At 37.6% G+C, this 17,163-nt stretch overlaps 1 protein-coding gene across 7 annotated transcripts in view; it reads left to right on the forward strand.

The window, feature by feature from the left end:
- sbno2b (strawberry notch homolog 2b) overlaps positions 1 to 17,163 on the forward strand; it is a 63,175-nt gene that overhangs the window by 24,182 nt on the left and 21,830 nt on the right. For 5 of the 7 annotated variants that reach the window (XM_026159744.1, XM_026159743.1, XM_026159746.1 and 2 more), the window contains exon 4: positions 3,811 to 3,934. In XM_026159744.1, coding sequence (XP_026015529.1) covers positions 3,811 to 3,934 — 124 coding nt within the window. Of the gene's footprint in view, positions 1 to 2,845; positions 3,248 to 3,810; positions 3,935 to 7,973; positions 10,665 to 17,163 lie in introns of those variants that run through there. The other 2 variants (XM_026159750.1, XM_026159749.1) reach the window with 2 other exon arrangements.

Here is a 17,163-nt window from a genome sequence, read left to right on the forward strand (position 1 = left end):
GAAAAACTGGAAACTGAGAACCAGTTTTAGAATGAAAAACTCCATTTGATTTTTAAACATAAGTAGAAACAAATTTTCTGCTCAGTTAAATATTTTCAAGTGATTTAATTAACAGTTTATTGCAGGAATAATGGTTAGGTCTGCCCACACAGCTGCTTTTCCTGCTTTACACAACATATCAGCAATGTACAGTTAGAACACCACAGCCTCTTCATGTTTTATGGATTCATTCGTGTAGTGAAAGGATTTTTGATATTTACTCCAAAATTAGCTTTGACCTGCTACCTGTCTTCTCTGCATTATTTAGCATCTTTAGCACAGTACTACCTAGAGTCACACTGGAGTGTTTCCCACTGCCATGAGCCAAAGTTCACTGCGGGAGATAAATTTAGAATAGAAATATAGATTAGACTAGAATTGTCCTTTATTGTCCCTTGTTGGAGAAATTTGCGTGTTCCAGCAGCAAAGTGACAGGCAGATGGAGCATGTATACACTATATTAAAGAATATACAATAAAAAAAAAACAAGAAATAAGAGACTGTATAACATAAGAAAAAAGAATACACTACAGTTATTAAAAATAGCATACTCAGATTCAAAGAAATGTGCTTCCGAGTAGGATCCTTTTTTTTTTTTTTTTTTTTAAAGCTGTACTTCGTGAGATACTCCTAGGAATCAGAGCAGTTGCATGTCTTTGTTTACTTTGTAATCTTGGGCATCCCGTAGATGTTGATAATGATCTCAGATTTTTCTATGGAAGAAGCCGAAAACACTTTAACATCATTGTAAAGTGCTCATGTTTGCTCACAGTAAACAGTTCATGGCTACTCCTGAATTGGGCAAAATGTGACAAACTTACCTTTATCTACAATCACTTTCAGGTAATCTTAAATGTACATTAAATTCCTGTGTTTATTCACTGTTAGCATAGCTTTAAATATTTATTTATTTATTTATGTATTTTTATTTCAGGATTAATTTCCAAAGTTACTGCAAGTTCCGCACCTCCATAGGAGTTTGCTTTAAGGATGATGCCTTAATCCTGAAGGTGTCAGCACTATAGTGAACCACTTTGAAGCTGAAACACATTCTAATGTTTAAAGTAAAGAGCGTAGAAAATGACTATAGACTTTTGTACAGTCATTGTTTGAAATGCACATCAGGTCTGATCCTTTAAAGACCCTAATTATGAACTTCTCAATAAGTAAGGGGCACAGGATGCCAGGAAGTAATTTATCTGAAAACCTAATAATAAACATAATTCTAGCAAACTTGTAAAATCGCAGTAATTGAAAGACAGTTGAGATAACTGCACACTAGAACAGAAAACCAAGGTGTGCGGAAAAGCAAAGTTATAGATATTATTATCTATGCACAGCTTCAGGCTATGCATGATGAGATAAACAGTAAGTCATTCAGCTACTTTAGCTGAGAGACCCTCACTGGCTTTGTGTTATTGGAAGGCAGCTTATGCTGTCCTGCCAAGACTTCTGTTGTAATAATATCACACTCATATCACTGTTTGCTAAGGGGATTTCCAGTGTGGATGGTTGTTACTATTCGCGGTGTTTTCTGAGAACTAATCATGTTCTTTACCTTTTTTTTCTCATTTATATTTATCGCCATGATTAATCTTGTCTTTTTCCATTGTGTAGGCAAACTACTTGTTCTCACACTAACTCCCCATCTACTTGATTGAGGAAAAATAAGTTTAACAAAGACCTCATTGTTGTCTTGTTTTTTTTTTTTTAAGTTAACCTACTTATTAGAGGTGGGAATCACCATACATCCCACGATACGATATTATCACAATACTTAACGCACGATACGATATTATTGCAATTTTTTAAAATATTTTGCGATATTCAGATTCTGTACATAAAGGTAAACTTTATCAATATTCATTTTCTCTAATATCAAAGTCTCGCACTCAGTCTTTCTCTCATTTCAGTCAGTTTTGTTGTTGACAAACTGAACGGTTTGTATTACAGTCTAGTCCAACTTAACTGAATGCAACCATCTGGTACAATTATAGCTATTCTGCACTATGCAATATGAAAACTATGCAGCCCCTTCAGCAACTGAAGAATTTGAAAGTAAATTAAAACAAAATATAATTTTATATTAAATAAAAAAGTTTTAAACTTAATTAAAATAAAACATGTCTTAAATTAAAATAAGTAAACTGTCATGTTTATTGCTGCCAAAAAACGTTAAACACATTTGGACAGTGAAGGAATGTCAGGATTCTTTCTCAGAAAAAGGATCAACATGCTCTGAAGTCAGAGCACAAAAACCCTTTTGTAACAAAATATCGATTTCTGCTGTCCCTGTATCGATACATTATTAGCGAACAAAATATCACGATACTACACAGTATCGATTTTTCCCCCCACCCCTACTACTTATCAGCCAGACGCCCCTTTCATCCGCAAAAATTCAAACGAAAAATCGATGGCTGCATAAGTAACCAAGTGAGAGAATTGGTTATATAAAACAATAACCAAGATAAAGATAACATATTCTCAGCAAATACTGAATGTGTGACCACGTACAATCTCAAATATTGAATATTTGGCAACATGTCATTTTGTTGTTCATTAATAAATGAACAATTTTCAGCTATTTATTAATAAGTGACTTTATGTGTATATACATATATATATATATATATATATATATATATATATATATATATATATATATATATATATGTATATATTTGTACTATTCTTAGTTAGCGTATTGTCTGTCTTGTTAATGTTTGTTTATAATGGAGCACTGTAACAAAAAAATAATTCCCCCAGGGATCAATAAAGTATTTTGATTCTGATTCTGATTGAAATCAGAGGAACCATGTTTCCATAGTTTGGTTTCCTTACACTGGATTAGGACTGCCCTTTCATCCCCTTGATGTATTTTGACCTTAAATCAATCAGGCCTGCTGATCTAATCCTTTGAATAGATTTGGACGTTTCCAATCCTTCAGTTCTGAGCCCTGGAACATGATTGGGTGAGACGAATATGGGATGGTCCTTTTATAGTTCCACCTTTACAAGGGTTTAGTTTTGCTTTCATTTTGACTGTGCTTTTACCACTCATAGACGAGTAAGCTTGTTGCGTTATGATGACTTGTACTCAGGAAGAAACTGAAAATATCGCAGGAGTTCTATTGGACAGTTTCAGATATTAGCACAGTAGACAAAGTGAAGGTTGTTATTCGGGAGAAATGGATCTTTGAAACGGGTAGGAGCTGCTCTTATTCTCTGTACTTAGACTTTCTGTTGATAGCTCTCGCTTACCCTCTGGGTTTTTCTAATCTTGTCTATCTCTGCCTGTCTGTCCCGAGATACATGTTTAGCTTGTTTCTTTTAATACCTGGTGCCTGTTTTTTGTTATTATTTATTTACTAAGACAAAGATTTCAAGAGTTACAAGAGACTAGATTGGGCTTAAAACTAGCTTGAAAATGCCATAAGGGAACAAACTGAAAGTGTTCCGCCTTCACCTGTTAGGCGTGTGTGGAATTTAAAAAAAAATGTTTTGTAACACAGTATTATAACTTTAGACCATTAACTTTTAGTTAGACAATACTAAATAACAAGCAGCACCCGGCACGCTTGTCTTGGAGTACTTTGGTGTACTACTTAAATGTCAGCTTCACATGTCTGCTACTTACTGTACAGGTATAAAAGCCTGTGAACTTTGGCAGCTTTAAGGTGTTTGTAGCTGAATGAGTATAAACCTTGTTATTATTTGAAAAAGCTATGTGTAACAGTTAAACAGACTAAACTTTGTCTTTCTTTCTAGGCAGTACCACTTAAACGGCAGAGCTTTCACCAACATTCCAGATATGCCAGTGGATATATACCCGGGAATCTCTGACATGGACTTTCCCGGCCTCAACTTCTCTAGGAATGGAGAGTTTACCCAGGTTGGTTTTTATTTAGCACTTGTACATGCTGACCTACAGATGGTCTCACCGGAACAGTTTTTATTTCACAAGTCTTTGGAAATCTACTGAAGAAAGGGTGGACATTTTTTCCAAAAGATGTTCCCTCATTTGCTGGATTTGTGATGATATTGGAATGGCTTCAAGAATCGGGATGAAGATAGTCTTATAAATACAGAAAGATGTATTTGTCTTGCAGTTTTGTTTTGAGTTTTTTCGTTTATTTGTTTTGTCTACCACTCTCATTTACTTGCTCATCATAGGGAAGGATAATACCTCCCACTCACCCCTTTCATCTTGCCTTTCATGTGTATTAAGTTGAGCCTTAATTTACCGTAGAGAAACCTTATTAAAGCCTGATGTTGTCTAGACGACTGCAGCAGCACCTGCCCAATTCCTGTCAAGGCATGTCATTAATAGGAAGCTATAATTGTGTGATCCTCTCTTCTATGGTTTTATGCCTTTAGAAGTCGGCGTTTTAGTCATGCTTCAAATCATTTTACAAATATTAAGCATCTTAGAAAGTCCTGGAAGTTTTTTCAGCTACTGTGAATTATTTCAGTGCCTGTGAGACTATGCTTAACTTGGACATTCATTCAAAAATGGGAAATACTTAAACAGGGGCATTGAAGACACAGACTTCTACCCATACCCATTACTTTGCATCATTTGCATTTTTTATTTCTAAGTACTTTTGTGTCCATTCAGCCAGTACTTTATAGCTAGTATTGTATGAACAGGAGCCATTGTAATTGCACAGACCAGTGAATTTCTAATCTGAATCCATTTTGAGTTTATGAGTGTCATTATGGAACCACATTAAAACACAATATGCTATGATGATGAGTTTTAAAGAAGAGAGCCACTAACTAGAGAAGGCGTAGCTGTCCGGGCTTTCCTTAGTCCAGCATAAAGCCAAAGCAGCCACAGTGGTGGCTCAAGATAAGGGATCCTTGCTTTGCATATGCATTTTTTCTATAACATATTTCCTCATTATGTTCCTACGAGGCAACTCTTTAAACAGTAGTTCTAATAAAAATGTAGAAAATGCAGATTGTAAAAAATAATAATGTTTTTCAATCCTGGTGCATGAAATACACTTCTGGACATGACTATAATTAATTGGACAAATCTATCTTTAGTCAGAAGAGATGCTGGAACAGCTCCTTGCCGTAGCAAATTGACAGCATAGCCTGGCCAGTGAACAATGTATTGTCTGTAGATAAAAGCATGCATTTACATTCTATGATAAAGAAATCATAGAATAAAAAAATTCTAATAACAAGTTCTCATATAGTTTTTGCTCAGATGTTTTGCATCAACCAGAAGAACTAAAAGATCTTAAATACATTTAATGAACGTGCACATTATAGGTACGTTATGACAAAGCTGCAAGGATAATTCAGAGTTTTTTGTTGTTGATATCCAGTTTCCAGACACATCATTTGTAGTCCATCATTACTAGCAGTTTCAAATGAAGCACAAGCAGACACAGAATCTACACGCAAGAGTTTCACTTCATGTTTGGCTCCAGATGTTTGAATGAGTCTAATAATTCTCTCTTTAAAAAAAAAAGAAAAAAAAAAGGCAAGGTTTTATTGGTTTGTAAGACTGGTGGGAGGGGTTTAAAATCAAAAGCTACACATGTCATATATTATACAAAAGAAAGTTACGTGTCATGCGCGTGTATTGTAGTGCTTACATGGATTGTGTGATTCATGTGGGGTTTCCCTAGTTTTCCAAATGCATGTTTTAGCCTGTCTGGATTGAGCTTTCTTCTGTAAAGTAATCATACAGGGCTCCTGAGTGTATGACACAGATGTCTAATTATCTGTAGGTACATAATTAGAAAACAGTTGTTGTGAGATTTAGTTTAGATTACCTCTTTTCACAAGCAGTAAGTAGTGGAGATTTGTTTTCGTGGTGTCAAAAATATGTGATGTTAAAATGCTTGCTTGTGCCTGTTTGCGGCAGCGAGATCTTTTGTGCTTATATTGTGCTTTCTCAGCTCTTCTTTCTGGTTTTAGACACTCCCTGCCATGTGAGGCATGGGGGAGAAAATGTAAGTCATGGGGTCATCATGACTAATCTGCCAACTCACACTCAGCTCACTTCATCCTCCATTTCATTCCCCCATTCCGTGGTGATCCTGCCATGTTTTTCCTGTGTCCATCCACAATCAGAAAGCAGAATTTCTTGTTTTTTCCCCCCCACTGTTGATTCATGACAATACAGAAAACATTTAGGCATATTTGACTAGGCAGAGTTTTTGATGGGATCGTTTGGTTTTGTCAAGTGACTGCCGTGTTTACCTCAGCAATTTCTTTGTTTCAGTTACAGCTGTACGGTCATTAGGAAAATCTCTTTTGGTTTGCTGTCTTCCCACAATGTTACAGTTTGTTTATGCAGCTAACCAGCATATGACCAGGAAGTGTAACTCTGGATTGCTGTAATTCTGAAAACAGTTGATTATTTGTGTTAGAATCAGTAGACTTCCTGTTTATATTCCCGTTAATATTATTTTTATATGACTTTTCTCGAAGTTACTAATAAATAAAATGGACATGTGGCCACTGTATTGTGATCAGGATAAGGTTGTTGAAACATCATAACCAATGCACACAATGCACATTATAAGTAATTAGGACATATTAAATGTGAGAGATTTAAACAATGGCTGAATAAAATTACCTACACGTTATATGAACTGAAGCTTTGCCAATATGTGCTGTCTTTCGCTGGAAACTTCCCCCAGAAATAACAGTTGGCATAAAATACCTTTTCTGGGAGTTATAGTACCACCAAGAAGCTATAAACTAAGGCATTACCAAAACAGTCAGCTTGGACACAGTAAAACTGTGATAAACAGTGGAAAAACCATATTGAGGCTAACTTGTATTTACTGGTTTTTATTAACCTCAAGAATTTTAATGCCATTTTTCTTTAGTAGATTCAAACTAGCAACATATTTCCATTCTGCTGACTCTGCTCACTGTAATTAGAAAAAAAAGAGAGCTGCTACTTTGACAAAAACGCAACCGCGTTTTGAAAGAAAGCTATACCCTTTGTCACAGTGATACATGCATACCTACCAAGCCCAAGTTTTGTAATCTGTGGACCTTAAACACGTGAGTCTATGTGACAAAAGTCACAATGACAACAAGATTTACTGGAAGACAATAAAGACAAAACTAACCACTCTGGCTAACCTCAAGGAGTGCACATCACGTCAGAAGCAGACCATACTATCATACATACTATATCCTCTATATATACAGTATACCTACTGTATGTGCACATGTACACACATTGGAGCACATTTAGGCACACTCCTGGTCTTAGTCTCTTACTACATACTCTTGTTCTGTCTCTCCGTGTAATTGCTCTCACGTTTACACTCATAATACTGCCAAGTACATTTCTAGGAAGTGTGCATTTGCATTGAGTCTTCTTAGTTTTGCTTTTTGTAGAACTGAAAATTTCTTATTGCTAAATAAGTCACACTCAAAATTCCAAACGTGAGTAAGTCTTTAGCCAGCTGTTGGCAATTACCTGTAGAAAGATCATTGTCTTTGTCTAAGGTGATATAAACACACTAGATATGAGGTTGAAATGTGATAACATCAAAATATCTATATGGGCAGGCAAAGAAAAGAGAAAAGCAAAGAGAAAGATCCTGTTTAGTCTAAGACCCAGCTGAAAAAATGTTAAGGCCCCTTGGTTCCTGAAAGGCATGCTTTTTTTTAACCTGTGCAACTCTGCAGACCATGAACTAGATCATAACTAAGCTCATATTTTTGCACACAGGTGTAGTTTAAACCTCTCTGTTGCATTTAAGACTCTCATTTTGTAAATTAAAAAGTGTTTGCAATGCATACAGAAATACCCAGCTAATAGAATTATTTTCATTTGTTTTAAAATATTTGGTGAATTTGGTGAATTTGAAAGTTCTCAGGGTGTTTTTGTTGTTTTTCTTGGAGGGGGGGGGGGGGGGGGGTTGGAATATGGTGTGCGGTAAGAGGACGATCTGGTTTGTCTTGACTTTCTTTTTTTCTGTGGCAAACCTGTCATGATATAAATCAGTTGGTATTTCTCGGTTACTTCCTTATAAGACACTCCAGCACAGTCATTTGACTGGCCTAGTTTCCGAAGGAGGAGGTCAAAGGTGTTAATTTAAAGGGTTGTTAATAGGTGCACTGTTTTCCGTGAGGACTGTGTGCCTTAATATTAGGTTCGGATAGTTTAACTTCTACTCTCATTTGTTTAGGAACTGAGTATTTCTTAACAAAAAATAATTATTGCAATAGTCAGGTTTTGACTTGCACCCGTGTCTACCTTGCAAGTTAGAGATGATATCATCACAGTGAATGGAAAAATACAATTGTTGGTCCTGTTTGATAAGGGTCATCAAATGTGACAAAGGATTCAAATGATTCAAAGTCATTGAGGGCTAGAATCAAAATCAGATTTGGAAATCAAACCAGCTTTGCTTGTTTGTGGTCTCAGTTAGCCCCATTTCACGTAGCTTCACATTGCCACTTAGCTTTTGTAGATCACTGAAAGCAGCTGTGCGCATATGACAATAAGACTATATCCTGATGTTTTGTATGTAAAGTCAGGAATGCATTCATTTGTGTATTTGAAAGGGTCAGCATAAGACTTACAGGTGACTATCGACATATTTTTGGATTATGTTATTAAACGGCACTTGTTCATATAAGTCATTTAAATGCGAAGTTGATGCACTTCACATTCACCAAGAAGACATAGCTTCTTGTAAACCTTTTATGAGCATGATATGTTTATAGGGTATGTAAACTGTTTAGCTTTATGGGTTAACATTACATCATTAAGCTGTGATACATAGAAGGCTTTGATATTGGCTTGATATTGCCACAACAGTAATATAACTGTTTCATGACTATGTACTTGATCCCGACTGCAAGAGTACAATTTGGAAACTGTAGTTATATAACCCAAACTATTAGTTAATGTCAAGTTGTCATAAAAATGACATTTTTAACTGAGTGACACTTGATGACAGCAGTGATAAACGTTTGAAAAGATTCCACGTTTATGATGGTGTACTTCCCTTTCAAATAAAGTGGTACTTCTTTTGGTTGTGAAGCAGCAAGGTGTGTTTAGGAGTTCGAAAGAAGTACATCAATGATTAATTTCTCCCCAGTGGCCTTCCATGTGAAACGAAACACACGCACACACCCAGACTCACATACATACACAAATTATTCAGAGGATTCCCAGTCATACAATGATGACACCATGGACAGGCGCCACTCTGTCTCTGAGAGCCTGACTCCCCTTCAATTCAGTGAAGATGGACATTACAGTACCTCTCCATGCTTGATATCATGTATTCCTGGAAGCTGGGTGTACAAATAGGCCCCCCGTGTTTCACATAAATCACATTATTTCTCTTTTTAAATACCACAATGTTTTCCTTTATGATGGACAGTTGGACAGTTAACATTGCTCTTGTTTTAGAAAAACTGGCACGTTGCTGCCTTTGATAAGCAGTCAGATTCCCAGAATATTGTTGTTTTTTTTTTGTTGTTTGCATTTTACAATCACACCCATAGTTCCAGTAAGCAGTAATAACTTTTTATGAATAGGTGTGCAGATAGGCTAATCTTTGAAAGACCCTGTGAGATTGAAAACACGCACTTTTAACAATCTCGGCTGTTTTTTCTTTTTTTCATAAAATCTCTTTAATGGTTGTAGAAGAAGCTCTCTTGATCGAAAACTATATCCTATTCTGTGCTGTTATATCTGCAAAAAGGTGTCCTGTCATACCTGACACACCCTTCCCAGAAAGCTTATTTGACAACTTGTTGCATCTGCCTTTGTTAGCTTTTGTGTGTATTAATTTTTACCTTATATTAATCAGCATTTATTAAAAGAATAGTGACTGGCCTAAAAATGAATCTTTCTAGATAAAGAGTCACAAAAAAAGAGTATGAAGTAAGACAGCAAGCCAGGCAGGGATTTGGCCTCTAAATATAATAATGATTAAATAGTGGCCGAGTCCCATTAAACATAGCAGTAAGCAGCAGGGTGTGAGGAGAGGCCAGGTCCAGAGCGCAATACTGTTTACACTACAAATGCGGTTGAGTTACACCATGTACAGTAAAATGGGCCCTACTGCCAGTAACTCTAGTCACTTACCAACAAAAGCATCATTTCCTGAAAGCTCCTCCCCTCCTCCCTCCCTCTTCTCCCCACCTCTCCCCTCCCCTCCTCCTCTGTTCTCACTCGCTCTCCAACCACCTTTTTGAGCTCAGAGGAACTAGTCCACAATCACTATGACTAAACCCCTTATGCAAATACCTGACAGTCCTGGTGAAGCAGGAAGTATGTTTTAGAGTTGCTTGTATCTCTGTTTGTGAGAGGTTGTAGGTGTGAGCTCATTGCCCACAGCAGATCTGTGGTAGAGGCAGATGTGTGCTCTGAACCATAGAGGAACTGTGAAGGGGCTAGTGAGAGTCCTGTGCTGGGTGGGAGCGCACCAGCTGTAAAGTGATTACCAACACTTTGATCAACACATGGAAGAGACTGTCCAGTTCAGGGATTCAAGGTGAAGCAGGAGCGTATGTGTGTGTATATTTTACTCCCCCAAACTGCAGCTGTTGGATCCATGTCTCTCATGCAGTTCTGGACTAAATTTTATGCTCAGCTGGGAAAACCGCTACCAAAGGTACTGTTTGCATCTTGTTGTCATATATTTTAAGTTGAATGAAGAGTGTTGATTTAAGCACTCGCCGTTTTTATTTTCTAATGTCACGATCAGCCCTTGAATACTATGAATAGAAAAGCCTCGTGACTAACTGTAGGCTGTTATTGTGAAGAGTTTTTATTGTCCCTGTCATGGAACTTGATAACAGTTCATTACCCAGCCATCGTTGTATTTTTAATTTCAACTTCCTTGAATTAATTTTATAAACGCTTCCTCTAAAAACAGCGCTGAAGGAGACAGGCCTATGTTGTTTCTTTTATTGTAGTATAGGGTTTTTTATATGGGCTTGGCCTTCTTTGGATTTGATCTGTTTGTAAAGTAACTGTATTGAGACACTTCTGACAGCTGACAAATTCGTACTATATTAAGATGTATTTTAAAAACTTCTTAAATTAGTTTGTAGTAGCGCTTACAAATGCTTGTTTCCTGAACAAGATTGAGATATGTCTCTGATTATGCCCTACACCAAGACTGAAATTGGTGTAGAGCACGAATATGATTAATTCTATTGAAAGAAAGAAGGTTACCTCATCTTTGTTCATTATATCTTTAAGCTTTTTGCTTCCCTATTTAACTGTCTTAGAGTAAATGATTATGAAAGATGGTCTGTTAGTTTTTAGATCAGTTTATGAATATTTTTTGCCGACAGACCAGTCTGCCAGCCAATCATCTGCTGCACACGGCCACAAACTCTGACAAATTATTATGTGCCACACTCCACGCTGTCTACCACTAAGTGCTAGAACCTGATATCTTGTCAGGCTAAATGGCAGTCTTGCCGGTTTTGTGGATGACTATTAAATTTGGCCATTGTTGTGCTGGATTGTAAATAGACCATCATTATTTTTTGAATTATGATTCATTAGACTGCACGGTGTCAGTGAAAATGTGGCAAATTTAATGACTTGATTTGGGGAAAGGCTTGCTGAGCCCATTACCAGTGAATTTCTGATTAAGTCAGTTGGCTAATCCCATGTCAGCATTTCTTCTTTCAGCAAAAATTGAAAAAGGGTCCAGTCATGAGTTCCAAGGAATTTACACATTTTAATCATATTAAAAAAGAGAAAAAAACATCATGCATGGATATTATCAGTGCATGAAAAAATCTTAGGCACACAGTATTTAATCATCTTTCTAACACAAAAGTCAGCTGCACATCTGCACATTATTTGCTGTGGCCTTCCCTCCAATACACAGTGACCATTTAGAGAGTCAGAGTTTAGCATACTAAAGTGTGGCCACCTGTTTGATCAAATTCAAACTTGAACGCATGGAGAAATCTGTAGTAAAAGTTTATCCAAACCTAGAACCTCTTGTTCTAGAGCTTGTTTCTTATTTAAGGTACTAATTACTGTTACATTGCAAGACTGTGAACCTGTCATTTAAGGTGCAGGGAAGCCTCTCGGTGGGCACATGTTGTCAGTTTCCTGGTATTACGTTCAACCTCAAGTGTGACCCCAGGCGTGTACTTGACGGGAAGTGAATAAACAATGATGGTGAGATTAAGTGAGTGCTTCGGGGAGTGTGTGTGTGTGTGTGTGTGTGTGTGTGTGTGTGTGTGTGTGTGTGTGTGTGTGTGTGTGTGTGTGTGTGTGTGTGTGTGTGTGTGGGGAGGGGGGTACTGGGTCACTGATAAAAGAAGACAAAGGTTGGTTGCAAGATGTGCAGTTTTCTTAGGCTGCAGGTTGGTGCCTCGCTTCACATGCATGCTGTCTTTTTGTATGTAGCAGTGCATAAATGGGTTTGATTGAAAGCAGCATTATATCAAAAAAATATCACATTTCACTGCCAGTTGTAATCGCAGTATTTTAGAGTGGTGCTAGGTGAACAGACAACTTAACCAGGGGACATTCAAGCTAATTATTTCTGGCTAGTAATGTTTCTACTACGACACAGGATACAAGATTGAAAAACTACGACAGCATACGGAAAGGAAGACAGCCGTTAGAACAACATGACTGTCAGCGTAGTAATACTAAAATGAGAAAACTCAGCACATTATTTTTTAGAGTCCTAAAACTGTGTCGCCAAAATGAAGTTACTGGTAATAGTATTTTTTTTATGAAACACAATTAAATAGAATAGACTAATGAACATGTATAACTGTTTTGTGATCATTCGTTCCATTCAAGAGCTTTTGCATTTCCCGGACCGTTTGCCTGTTAGAGCAAGGCATAATTAAAAGTCCTCTGGTACAAACTTGAATAAAATACTATGTTATTAAACTTAATGTGAGAAACTTGTTTCAAACATATTTGGAAACTCTTTTAACTTTTTGTAAAATGCCCCACTGGGGCATGCTTATTACGAGGCTAGTTTAGGATTTATTATCAGGTTATTGTATTATAGCAGCACTGTTATATCATAGAAAGGATTCGGTTTCTTGGCATTGTGGACCTGTCTACCCTTGATCTTGTCTGTTGGCTGTTATTGTCTGAACTAACAGTAAGTAAATCAGAGATGGTTAGGCGATGGCTGAGATACTCTTTTTACATGCTCTGGAATATTGTTAGAATACGGTTGATATAGAAGTGCTGGGTCAGTTTCTTTTAAATAAATAAAGGCATTTGAACAGCACCATAAGTTTTTAATTGTTTTGGCTTCATGTAGGATGAAAATTGCTAAGGGTTTCTGTGTCCCTTAGCAGATGTGTTAAGTGTGAAAGTGACATATTGGACATATTGTTTTATAGAAAGTTCTGATTTCGTTGGATAGCCAGGAGAAAAAGTGTTGCAGGTGTTCCTTGATCGGGAACAAAATCAAAGTCCGTACCTTACAGGCTCATTGTGCACAAGGTACTCAACTGACAAAAGGTGTCAAAGTGTGGGTGTGTGTCATGTACAAGATGAGAGGAAGGTTATTTGAAGTACATTTTTGATTTCATACATCTGCAGACTTCCTTTCTTCTTAAGAGAAAAACTTTTCCTAGACTATGCTTTGAATATTAGCTTAGGCTATACTTTATAATACCAATAATATTTTACCTTTTAAAGCAGTAACTTACCATATGCATCTAGTATAGATTATTCCCCTATAACAAGTTTTAAAACAATTTTAAATCCTCTCTATTTTGAATGCGACTGTTTCAAATCAGAGGATTTACCTCTGTTGCAAGTGCTTCGTGGTATGCTGTGTTGAAATTTCTGTCATCTTGCGTCAACACTCCCCTTACATCCACTTTTCTCAGCTCTGAGCACGCAGGCCCACATAGAACACAAAAACAGACACACAGTGTGATTCTGAGTGAGTCACTTTAATGTGCGTTTTTTCACCGGTTTTTGTTTTTTTTGTCTCACAAACATGTTCAGAATCTTGTCTTGCTTTGAGTTGCATAGTGTTGTACAAACGTTTCATTTCTTATCTATGAACCCTTACAATCAACAATGTAGCTCGCTGGTCTCATATTCGTGCTGCAGCATGACAGCAAGCCCAAGCATGTAGCCGCGATCATGACGATCTGTCTTCAGTGACCTGAATAATAAGGAGTCCCTGCAGCATATTGTGCCCCCCATAGATCCCTGATCTCAACATTATAGAGTCCGTCTTAGACAAAGAGTTAGTGGACTCTTAGATGGCTTTAATCTACAGAAGAATTGTAGAAAGATGTTTAGAAAATGTACTGAGAAGAGTAGCCTCTGTAAATACTATTGACCCCACCCCCTTTTCCCTATTTTTTTTTTTTCTTTGACTACAATTTGCTTTGTGTCAGCTCACCCTCTGTAGATGACTTCCTGTCTTCTCATTCTTATCTTTAACTACTTTGCCTTTACTTGATTTTATTGCTAGGAAAGTAATTAGTTTTTTAGATCAACTGGTTTTGCTAAAATTTACCCCTTTTAGTTTCTAGTACCCAGCTCCGTGTGAACCTTAGGCTCCCCTACAGGCAGAAGAACCGTCCAGCTGGGGACACTAGACACGGCATCCTTTTATTTTCCAGAACACATGAAAACACTAGGGTTGTAAGTAACAAGCTGGCTTTCTTGAGTCAGACTTTGCACAACATGAAGGCCTGCCTGTCAGGAGGTATTTGGACTGAATATACCCCTTTGATTAGCATAGGTTAGTCTGGTGCAGATTAGACCAGACTGTCTGCTGGCTAAACAAGGAAACAATCGCTCTGACCTTTAACCTTTAAAAAGGAATATAGAACAGAAATAGCTGATTACTAATCAGACTTTTCACCCTAAAATAGAAAATGTACTAAGTTCTGTCAGAGAAAGTCCACTGGGTTAGGTTTTCTTTATTAGCACTGATTAATGAAATGTGGTCAAAGGTCGACTTCCACTTAGGGAGGATCCTGAGGAGAGCTCTTTGTGAGCTGCGAAGCTGCTGAACTTGAATGCATTTTGTTGACAGTGGCTGACATTTAAAAGTGTTTGAATATATTTTCTTTGGTTGGGAGGTTGTGTGACTAAAGGGTCTTATAGACCAGAACAGATGTAAAACTTTCCATGTGTACAGAAATAAAGTGGCTTTTTGACAAATTGGCTCCTTGATCAAAGCTCTGTTTCTGGTTAAGCTGATTTATGTCTGCATGTCAAAAGACAGAACCTTCTGTCCACAAATTCATTTAATGCTAAAAATCAAAGAAGCCCTTTTTCAACAGCAAGTTAATCAAAGAACTTGATTTTTTTTTAAGGTCAGCACCAGCCTTAAGCTGTATGGGGTCAAGGAAAAGGAAAAGCTTACAGCCGTGCTATTAAAGTCACAGTCCGGTAGATATGTCAGGGCCGTCTGACATGCAGACAGTTTGGCATAACATAATCCACAGAGAATGAGAGACACCAGTAGTGGCTTTTCAGTTACTGGCCCCAGACCCACATCTTAAGAAGGCACACAAACATCATCAGTCAGGTTCTGTTGACTGCATGGATAAGGTCAACAGCTGACCCCAGTGAGATCAGTCTCGGGTTGTTCCAGTCAGCTGATCATAGGGGTGCTGTGGATTATATGAAAACTCTATCCCATCACTGCATCCACATAAACAGACCACACAATCTGACAGATAAGATTTCAGTACACCTACTTGGCTTGTTGACAGGGTCATGCTGGCTTACACAGTCATTTTACACTACTGACATTACCAAGAACTTGGCATTTTATTAGCTTTTACAACTATCAGTCTCCAGAGTGTGGTGTGACTCTCACACGTCTAACCCTCCCACTACTACTGTTACTAATATTGGTACACCAGTATTTTCATGATCTTAAAGCATTCTGTAGGATATTAAGACAGGGCTGAAAAGGGGCTGTGCTTAATCCAGAGACAGTTGAGCTTGAGCTACATCCATATCAATCAGTCATGTGTTGGATTACACAGACAATCTTCTTGCAGCTGAGGTTTTGCTGGAAAACAAAACTAAACATTGAAGAGATGCCCAAAGGGGCAGAGAGACAAAGTTGCCGGGGATGAGAAACAAGGGGGGTGGACATTTAGAGCTTGGGATAGTGAATAAGCAGGAGATGACAGAAATGTAGGTTGTGTTCGTGAGGTTATTTGAGGTGTGCATGTGTGTTTGTGTACATGTGTGGGTGTGTAGGGTAAGTGGGAGGCCAGGGTGACTTGTTTCCTGGCCTTGGAAAATTTAGCCAAGCTGGCAGTGTGTAGGAGGGGAAAGCCCTGGGCCTGGCCTGGCTGAGGCTTCAGCGTGGCCTTGTATTGAGAGGTTATTGAGTTTAGCAGGACGTGGCCTGGGACAGTATACAGTAGCTCTTACGTTAAGGTTGTGTTTTGGTAGCGGGGTAAAGCTGTGGTAGTATTACATTACTAAATGCAGATGATTAATTTTTTCAATAAATTACTGCTTTTACTAGCTTGAAATCGGTAATAATATTTTTCCTTTTTATTGCACTATTGTCGGGATATCAACTGTTGTCAGCACTTCCCGCATGCCAAAGAAAACACCAGTGAAAAGAGACAGCTGACAACACCCTGTGTGTCACGGGAGGTATGTGGCTGTCCTTGGATAACATTAGACTTAGTAATGAAAACAACAACAAAACAGAGGAACTGACCATTCAAAACTAAAAAGGAAAATAAACAAATAAAAATAGACACCTTGTGTAAAAACGGTTTACGATGTCATGACTGGAAATACTGGCAGCATCCTTTAAAATATTATTTTAATGATGTGTTTGAGAAGGGTTTGTGTCTGATAATCCTTAGTATTCCAAAAGGGCGTTTTCATTTAAAAGGAAGAGAAATATTTGTAAACTGATGTGCTTATAAAGCTAAGTAAAAGACAGGGCTGCTAGAGTCCTCTGTATGACACTGCATGAGTTTATCATCAGGGCTAATTATTGACAGTGTGGTCATTATATTAGAAACGGCTGTTCCTTCCTTCTGTCATGGCAACTGCAGTGTGTGTGTGTGTGTGTGTGTGTGTGTGTGTGTGTGTGTGTGTGTGTGTGTGTGTGTGTGTGTGTGTGTGTGTGTGTGTGAAGGACAGATAAATACTTC

Source organism: Astatotilapia calliptera, chromosome 23, assembly GCF_900246225.1.
Source record: "Astatotilapia calliptera chromosome 23, fAstCal1.2, whole genome shotgun sequence".
NCBI classification, from domain to species: Eukaryota; Metazoa; Chordata; class Actinopteri; order Cichliformes; family Cichlidae; genus Astatotilapia; species Astatotilapia calliptera.